The 9,709-nt window shown below is 38.3% G+C and overlaps 1 protein-coding gene across 1 annotated transcript; it reads left to right on the top strand.

Annotated features, from left to right (window-relative positions):
- The first annotated feature begins 1,997 nt into the window (after positions 1-1,997).
- On the top strand, positions 1,998-5,533 carry Mageb6l1 (MAGE family member B6 like 1). Its single transcript, XM_087600979.1, has 2 exons — positions 1,998-2,114; positions 3,884-5,533. Exon 2 carries the CDS (start codon positions 3,946-3,948, stop codon positions 5,059-5,061), a length of 1,116 nt encoding a protein of 371 aa, XP_087457105.1. The 5' UTR covers positions 1,998-2,114; positions 3,884-3,945; the 3' UTR covers positions 5,062-5,533.
- The last annotated feature ends 4,176 nt before the right edge of the window (positions 5,534-9,709 follow it).

The raw sequence follows: 9,709 nt of genomic DNA, 5'->3' as shown, positions 1-9,709 counted from the left end.
TAGAATATGTGTAGATCTAGGACAGTGAGCTGGTGAACTAGCAGACACAGACTACCACAGCAACAGTTATTCAACTTAAGGTATACTGTTATACACCAATGTTAACTAATATTAGTAATAGATGACTTGGTTTTATCTTATTAACAATTATCAATTAGAACACATAGAAAATACAGTCATTCTTGACTATAGCAATATTAATAATGAAGCCTTAATCCAACACCAACTACCTCTGTTAAACAAGAACTCAAGTCTACCACATCTCTTGTCACTCTCAAGCCACACTTCCTTGATCAATTTCTGCTTAGTGACTATGCCCTGCACAGACATTGAGTCTTAACCTTAAAAACTGTTCTATATCCCAAATCTAACTAAATCCCTGTTTAACAAACTGCTAGTCAACATTTTAGTAAAAGTGACCTGCCTGCACCTAAATACTTAAATTTATTACTTGGAAAACAAATAATTAGAACATGTAACAGAAAGTATGTTATTCTTGACTGCACCGATATCTAAAATGAACCTAAAATGAAACTTACAGAAATTTACAAGACCCTTTTGTGAGTAACTATAAAATTTACTCAAAAACTTAGGAGGTATAAAGTCCAACAGTCTATGTTTGTTCAGGGAAAGTCTGTTATAAAGTATCAGTTACAGATACAGTGTCTTAGCAATACCTTTCAAGGTATCAATCAAGTTATGACTACCGTTTGACTCAGTTATGACTCAATGCCCAAAACTAACTATATAAAAATTTTAAAGGAATAAATGAAAATAGCATCAGGTAGATTAACAAGAGAGCCCTGAGAAACACTCAGTTGTCTGTGGAATCAATACCTGTGTGAAGGTAAGCCCTGGGACAGAAACAACTGTGTAAGCTTTAATATACAGCAGATGACAGGCTCAGGTAGAAGAATAATTTTACATTCAGCCTTGTTTCTTTTCCATTATACCTTAGGAGAAAAGAAGTCCTAGGTCAATGACAGACTCTGAGGTACAACTTAGGATCCCATATATTAGACCTGCAGAGGTATAACAGGAAAGGATAATCATTTGGGTAGACCAAGTCAATAAGTCCAGCCATTCTAATAATAGCCACTTGAAAGTTCTTTAGTGATTGATTTCATGAACTGAAAATGAGAATCTTATGTTATATTACTATTCTCAACTTCAGAAAATACAAAGAATGAACTAAAATGGAATAGAAAAAAATGAAAATGAATTGCATGTGACAGGTATGAATTCATGTATAAAACATTTGGAAATGTCCATGATGTAAGTGGAAAAGGACTCCAGCTATAGCTTTCAAGATTTTCATCTTAGAATTTCTTCTCAGGTTAAGGAAGTATAATTAAAATCAGAAAATAAAGGAATACAAGGCTCTGCCAGGCGTCTGCATGACAATTAGAGTTAAAACAGAAGTACTACAAAACACAAATTAGACAGGACCCCACAAATCTCCCTAAAATCCTCTATGGACCAGCAATTTCCAGACGCTGTTTCATCCTGGAGGCTCAATAAATTAGTGACCAAATGAAGTATATGTACTCAGAAGTAATATTCTGGGGCTTACAAGAGTCCCTCCAGTCCTTAGAGCCAGTATGTTAGAAAGCCAAACACAACAGAAACTAGATCCTGGGAAGCTGTACCTATAATCATAATTGTGCCTTATCAGGACTCTGGAAACATATAAATTTTGGAAGGTAGGTGAACAAGTTTCTACAGGAGCCTTGCTACAACAGTTCTGAATGAGGGTGCCACTTCCCAAAGAAAAGACCCACAAAGTTGTAGCCACAATTTTTGTTAGAACTCTACCCTTTTTCCTACTTAGAACTCATATGGGAGAAAGATCATTGATTTGAGACATTCAGACTTACCCCAGAAATTGGAACAGGCTTTGAGCAAATGATTAATCAATTATCATTGTGAGTTCTTCAAAGATTCTCACCTTTTGATCAATACAGGACTGACAATGCCCCATGATTTCTGTTCCAAAGACTAGGTCTACAAGATCCTAGAAATCCCAGAAATCGAAGACCTGACATCAGCTTCACCTTCAGTCTTACTGGTGTGGGCTCTATTCAGCTGAGTAGACACATCCTAAGTGCTGTTAGGTAAGTAGATACATAACAGGACAAATCTATGAGAACACAAACTCCTTTAAAGTCCTTTGAAAAGTGCCATCACCCATGTTGTGAAAAGATGACCACATAAGAATAATGTAAACAGACCAAAACACAACAGAAACTGGAGCCTGGAAAGCCCTAACTATAACCAGAACTTTTTATTAGGACTTTGGAGACACAGACATCTTGGAAATTACAAAAGCATGCACAAGTAGCATGCAGGATCAAATCTGCTCAAATTCTGGCATATAGAGGGAAGAAAGATACTAAATCCCACCCCTAGCAGGAGTACTATTGACAATTGATAGCTACTGGAAAAGGAATATTCAGTTTCTCTTAAGAGGATCGCCTCTAGCAAGCCTACCATGCTTCACTGGTAGAACACATGTTCAGGAATATATGAGCAACACAAACTGAACTTAAAGAGTAAGAAAAAAGAGAGAATATGAACTTATATAAGTAGGGAAGAAGAAGTACATCTGAAAAAGTTTGGGAGAGGGTAAATATGATCAAACATATTATATGAAACTTTCTAAGAAATAATTTTAAAGGGAATGAGATCTTTTGTCTGGGACACATTAGCTCATTTCAAGAGAGACACAACCCAGCCCCAAGCAAGATAAACACAATTTCTTTGAGTTGTCTGGCAATCCTCTGTCCTGGAATAAACTGGCATACTTTCAACTCTGGGGTTCTACTCAGAAGACCAGAGAGATGCACAGTAATAGGGAAAGGAGTGGAAGTGTGAGACTTTGACTTCTTCACCAGCCTGAGGTCAGAAGGGCTTGCTTGGTCTGAGAGATATGGTCTCCTGTCAGGTGTACTGTCAGAGGCCTGAAAGGATAATCAGAATTAAAACAGTAGCAATGTGAAATCCACTGTGAATCTTCCAAACTACAAGCCACACTCCATGGCATAAGGAGGCCACAAAGGCTCTGCCTCAGCTCTGGTCTCCAGAACCCCCAGACATGACAGGCAGTTAGGTCCAAAGGCAATTCATTTCCCTTGCTCATCTCAGGAATGAAATCCTACCTAGGAGACTGGAGGGCTCAGAAGAGGGTAACCACTACCCCAATTAATATAAAGTCATGAAAATTAAGGGATATTTCAAGCTGGGTGGGACAGGGTGGCCATGGTGAACTGCACCCCTCTACAGTGGCCTGAGGTGTTAAGGCAGGCCTAAAGACACTGTTGCTCCTGCTATTTGCCATTTTGAAAACCAGGAGGTGACCTATTCATTCTGAGAAGCCTGCTGTTTCCAAATAAAAGACTCATGGTGAGAACTTTGATCACTGTGGGAACTACACTCTTGGTAACAGCAAGGGTCCTCAATTACACCCCTCTTTGCCTGCACTAGTAATCTGTGTTGCTCCTGAATGAGTGGTGGTGGTGATATGCTCCTTTTAATTTTCTTCTATGTGATACTAGGAAACATTGCACTATTAATATCAGAACAACAGACAGATGTGTTGGTATCCAGACTGTGTCAAAAGCACTTTAATGAATAAGAATCAATCAATAAGAATCAATCTCTTACCTCAAGATGTACAAAATCTGGCCATAGACCATTCCCTAACCAGAATTGATTTCCTCCACAGATTTCTCAGGACACACGTTGCCCAGGACAATAGGAGCAAGGTGAATTCCTAAAACCTTGTTCAGGAAATCAGGAGAATGGGGACCTTGTTAAAATGAAAGGTGCTCTCTGATATCATGAAGATACCATATGCTTACGCAGTGTCACTTTGCCCCTCCAGATTTCTGCTTTGCCGGGTCTCCTGCCTACGTCCTTGTCCTGGTACCCTTGAGCCAAGTCATCATGCCTAGGAGCCACAAGGGTAAAGGTCGCTCTCGTACCAAACGTCAAAATGTACAGGAGAGGAGCCAAAGTCTTGATGTTGCTCATACTACTGCAAAGGAAGAACCAACATCTTCTATTGGTCAAGGGGATCCGCCCAGCTCCCCTGATAGCTGTATATACCAGGGTACTCAGGCAAATGTAGCCTCTGTTTCTGACCACTTAAGTGTATTCTCAACAAGTGCTGTGTATGCTGAGGCTTCTGGTCCAAATGCAGTCTCTGTTTCTGACGACTTAAGTATGCTCCCAATAGGTGTCGTAGGTGGTGAGACTTCTAGAATAAATGCTGAGGCTTCTATTATAAGCTCTCTGCAACGTTCACGCACCTTCACAATAGGCTCTACCACTCATTCTGCGCGCAGAGATCCTCTCAACAGGAAGGCAAGCGTATTGATGGCATTCATGCTGGAGAAGTTTAGGGTAAAAGAGCACTTTACAGAGAAAGATATGTTGAAGGTGATTAACAAGAAGTACAAAGCACACTTCCCTGAGATCATTCGAAGAATCTCTGTGCACCTGGAGCTTGTCTTTGGCCTCGAGTTGAAGGAAGTTGATCCCAATTCTCAGTCATATACGCTTGTGGGCATTCTGGGTCTCTCCACCGAGGGAAATCTGAGGGGCAGTAGTGGGTTACCCAAGACAGGGCTCCTGATGACCCTCCTGGCTGTGATCTTCATGAATGGCAACATTTCCAGTGAGGAAGACATCTGGGAATTCCTGAAAGTAGTGGGGATATTTCCTGGGAGGAATCATCCAATCTTTGGGGAACCTAGGGAATTTATCACAAAAGATCTCGTGAAAGAAAATTATCTGGAGTACCACCGGGTGTGTGGCATTGATCCCCCAAAATATGTGTTCCTGTGGGGTTCCAGAGCCCATGCTGAAACCACTAAGATGAACGTCCTGAAAGTTTTAGCTAAGATCAATGATGGTATTCCTAGTTCCTTCCCTTGTCTATATGAAGAGGCTCTGATTGATGAGGCTAATAGAGCAGCAAGGAGAGTTACAGCTGTGCCTGGCAATGCCAGTGACAGTCCTCATTTAGGGTACATAACCCACAACCTCTCCTATGTCTAACTGCATTTGAGAGTTTTACACTCTGTTGAAGAGTAGTCAGCCTTCCATATAGTAGAATGCATTCTAAGCTTGTAGTAGCAAAGTTTTAATCTTATTGTGCTGCTATACATGAGCAAATTACAGATATTTTATTCTTTGTTATATTGCATATGATATTTAACCAAAGTTAAGTGATTTACCCGAAGTTAAGGTATCTTTTAATCATCTCATAGTCTATGTCTTTACATATTTTTGCCTGCCATGTTTATTGCTATTACTTTTAAGATGAGTTTGATATTTTTAAATGAATAAATAAAGCATAAGTAATTACTTTTTAACTATATCATAAGGTAGGGTGGTTTGGGAAAAGTGATTTTTATGCAACTGGTATCAGTAAATATGTAATAAAATAAAATTGTCAATTCAAAGTTTGCTGTACATTTTATCCTTTACTTATAGTATTGATTGAAATAAATTTGGAATTAGTTTACTCAAACTGTATGAAATATTGATTTGTAACAGTTCAAATCTTTTAATCTTTTTAATACTTTATTTTATGAACATTAATTAAGCTTCTGCTCTACATAGTTATCTCCATTAATAGTACTAGAGATGGTACAAGAAAAATTATAAAATATCCTGACATTAAGTACATGTAACAGAATAAGATAGTATGTAAGCTATAAAGACCAAGACAAAAAAGATGAAGAAGTGTGAGTGTGTGTATACGGTATATGTATGTGGCATATGTCCATGAGGATGAACACATGAGGAATCTAGAGTAAGGAACTGGGTAGTTTGCTTCATCATTCTATGGTTTATTACCTTGATATGGAATCTTTCACTAAACCTGGAGCTAAGATGATAGCAAGCAAGCTTTCTTTATCCTCCCATCTCTGCCTTTACAGAACTGGGGGAATTGGCCCATGTGTGACCATGTCTAGCTTTTGTAAGTGGACAAGACATCAAAAGACAGGTTCTTATGCATACACAGTAAGCATCCTTAACTGTTGAGTTACCTCTTGAGCACTCTAAAATTTAGTATGTATAACCTTCGGTGGTTTTATCAGTTAAAATACATTTGACTAATGAGAGGAAAACATGGGCCTGTAGAGATTCCCTGGAATGAAGAATGAATGGGAATTCTGTATTAAAAGAAGACATCAATTTTTAGGAAGTTAGGTTTCCTCCTTACTATCTCTCATCTTCTCCTATATCAACTGAGTATCTATTTGCTCTTCAAGATGTTCTGTGCTGCTGAGGGTGATGCTCCCAAAAGGATCCACCTTCATTCCACAGAATTTTTGAAGCAAAAAACTAAAATCTTATGAGGAAAAATATTACAATATCCTATGGGAATTACAGCAACACAAGACTAATAGATAAAAGTGAGCATAAACTTCCTGAGGCAAGGCACTTTGGATTTTGAAAACTTCAAGTCAATATAGTGTGATATAATTTTTTTTTTTTTTGGTTCTTTTTTTTCGGAGCTGGGGACCGAACCCAGGGCCTTGCGCTTCCTAGGTAAGCGCTCTACCACTGAGCTAAATCCCCAGCCCTGTGATATAATTTTAAAGTAAGCTGCATGGTCAGTTACCTAAGCCTAAGAATCTGATGAACACTATATAGTCCTTCATATGGTATATCAGAACATTGAAGGAAAAATTACTGAATGGAAAACTATGTTCTGAAGGAGGTTCTCTAAAATAAGGTTGGAATATTATACACTGCCTTGACATTTGGTGGATACAGCAAGACTTAAAATAACTTAAGCATTTGTTTACTCTCTTCAGACTACAATGTCACATGTACTTGCATTGCATAGTGTATGATGCTCTTCCTTGTTTTTCCCTGACTCCTAGTGACCTTGCTTACTTACCATGTGTTACAAACCTCATATAGCCCTGTCTTTCAAGTAATATAAGTCCCACTGTCTATGAATATAATAAAATGTGAATGATTAGCTTCCATCTTATCTATATACTATCTAGTGTTTTATGTTTAAATATAATCCTATTATGGAAATTCCTCTTTCACTCACACAGAATAAATGGGTCCTTAAAACATATGATTATGTTGTAGTAAAGGACAATACAGAAAGAATATGTATGGAGGAAAATCTATTAACTTGTTTGGGATACTATGAAAGTACCACAGTGGCTTAAATAGAATAAATGTTTTTATTTTCTCAAAATCTGGATGCTAGAAGCCCAATATTAAGGTGTCAACAGGTTTGATTTCCAGTAAAGTCTTTGTCATCAGCATAAGTGGCATCTTGTTGCTGTCTCTATTGGCAGTCTCTTTCCTGTGCACATACTTTGTCCATCCTTCTGTGTCTCAACATGTTCAAATAAGATCATCCCAGTCCCATTGTATGATTGTTTATTCCAATAATTTAATTTGAGAATCTCATCTTCAAATATGTTATATTTTGAGGTACTGTGCAACATGAGTATTATAGAAAATATATACAATAAAAATTATAATAGACCTGTGGATTATACCATGACTACATTTTACTTAAGAGCTAATATCTACTTATGACTACATATAATGTTTGTTTTTCTGCCTCTCCCAGCTGCCTCACTCAGAGATGTTAAGTAATAAAATGTACTCTGGGGGAATGTATGAATCTCCATGGGAAAGAGGAAATAGACTAGATTTTATAACAGACTGGGGGCAAGTGGGGACAGAAACAGGAAGGATCAAGTGAAGGAGGGAGGACAGGAGAGAGTATGGGGAGAGGTGACTGAATTTGGGGGCTGGGTGGGCAATGTGGAAATCTAATGCCATGAAATTTTCTTAGAACCTATGAGGGTTACTGTCTTAGTGAGGGTTTCTATTGCTGTGAAAAGGCATCAAAGAAAAACATTTAATTGGGGCTGTCTTTCAGTTCAGATGTTCAGTCCATTATCATCATGGCATTAAATATGATGGCATGCAGACAGACATGGTGCTAAAAATGTAGCTGAGAGTTCTACATCTCGATTCGCAGGTATGAAGAGTGGCACTAGGGCTGGCTTGAGCATCTGAGACCTCAAAGCCTATGCCCCACATCCTCCAACAAGGCCACACCTCCTAATAATCCCACTCCCTATGAGCCTATGGAGACCATTTCATTCAAAACACCACAGTGATCCCAGCAAGGACTCTGAGTAATAGAGGCTATGGAGCCTGAGCAGGCCATCTTCTGTAACCAGGTTAGGCTTCTGTTGGTAGAACTGAGATAACAACCCAGTTTTGAAATGTTGGACCTACAAGTGTAAGTTATGCTTGGGCAATGGTAGCTCAGAGATTGTGGGAGTAGCCAACAAATGGCTAATCTAACTTGAGGTTCACATTACAAGATGTAGCTCATGTTTGACAGTGCCTGGATGTTCAGGAACAGGAAGCTGGGTGGTCTAGTGACAAGGTAGAACCAAATACAATTGACAAAACAGAAGTAAGTAAATACATTAATTAAAGTACTGAATTTACTTAATTTAAAGTAAATAAATAAAATAATAAAAGTGAAAGTAAATATAATAAAATAATTTTAGAAGTGAAAAATAAATGAGAATATGTAAAAGAAAAATATATAAAAAACAATGAAATTATTCCTAATAATATTCTGCCATACTCAGTTTGATGCCTATTAGAGAGGCTTCCTCCAGCAACTGATGGGAGCAAATGCACGGAGATATAGCTAAACATTAGGTAGAGCTCAAAGAGCCTACAAAAGAGGTAGAGGAAGGATTGGAGGAGGCACCAGGGTTGAGGAAACCAGAGAGAACACAGCCACAGAATCACCTGAATAGGGCTCATAGAGGTTCACAGGAACTGAAATGGTAATCAAAGAGCCTGTATGGTCTGTGCTAGATCCTCTGCATACATGTTGTGGTTGTTTAACTTAGGGTGTGTGTGTGTGTGTGTGTGTGTGTGTGTGTGTGTGTGTGTGTGTGTGTAACTCCTAACAGTGGGAATAGGGGTCTCTCCGAATCTTTATTTTGCCTGCTTTGGGGACCTTTTCCTCCTACTGGGTTGCCTCAGTCTGCCTTGATACTAGGGTCTGTGCCTAGTCTTATTTCATCTTGTTATGCCATGTACAGTTGATATCACTGGGAAGCCTGCTATTTTCTAAAGGGAAACAGGATCAGTGGATCTGGGGGAGAGAGAGGTGGTGTTAGAGGAGACTGAGAGGAATGGAGGAAGGGGAGGCTACAGTCAGCATGTATTGTATAAATGAAGAAATTGTATGAAAGGAGAATGGAAAATTATAATGGACAAGAATAGAACTATTTTCAATTTTTCCCCATATACTAGAATACCATACTTTAATGGACATTTTGTTTTTGCCTATTACCGGATAGTTTCCCAATGGTAAGAACACTCACTATTCCTTCAAGTTTAGAAGTACAAAAGACATTATTTCAATATGGTTTTGTTTGCCTAGAGAGGTATTGAATATGCTTTCCTAGTAATCTTAAATATATTTTGTCTAAATTGAATGGAAATCTAGATTTTTACATGGGATTAAATGAATGGACAAAAATGCAAATGGAAGGATAGTTGAGAGGGACTGAAGGATGTGATGATTAATAAAATTCTAGGAGATTTGAAGTGTAGCTAGTTGGAGAGTAAACCCAATATCCAAATTAAATAACATGTGTCATAAAAGGGAAGAATCTAA

The sequence above is a fragment of the Rattus norvegicus genome, chromosome X (genome assembly GCF_021556685.1).
Source record: "Rattus norvegicus strain SHRSP/BbbUtx chromosome X, alternate assembly SHRSP_T2T, whole genome shotgun sequence".
NCBI lineage: Eukaryota > Metazoa > Chordata > Mammalia > Rodentia > Muridae > Rattus > Rattus norvegicus.
This window is presented reverse-complemented; position numbering and strand designations above follow the sequence as displayed.

Bases quoted from the DNA above. Each gene is read 5' to 3' on its own strand.
- Mageb6l1 (XM_087600979.1), top strand. From the start codon at position 3,946: ATGCCTAGGAGCCACAAGGGTAAAGGTCGCTCTCGTACCAAACGTCAA.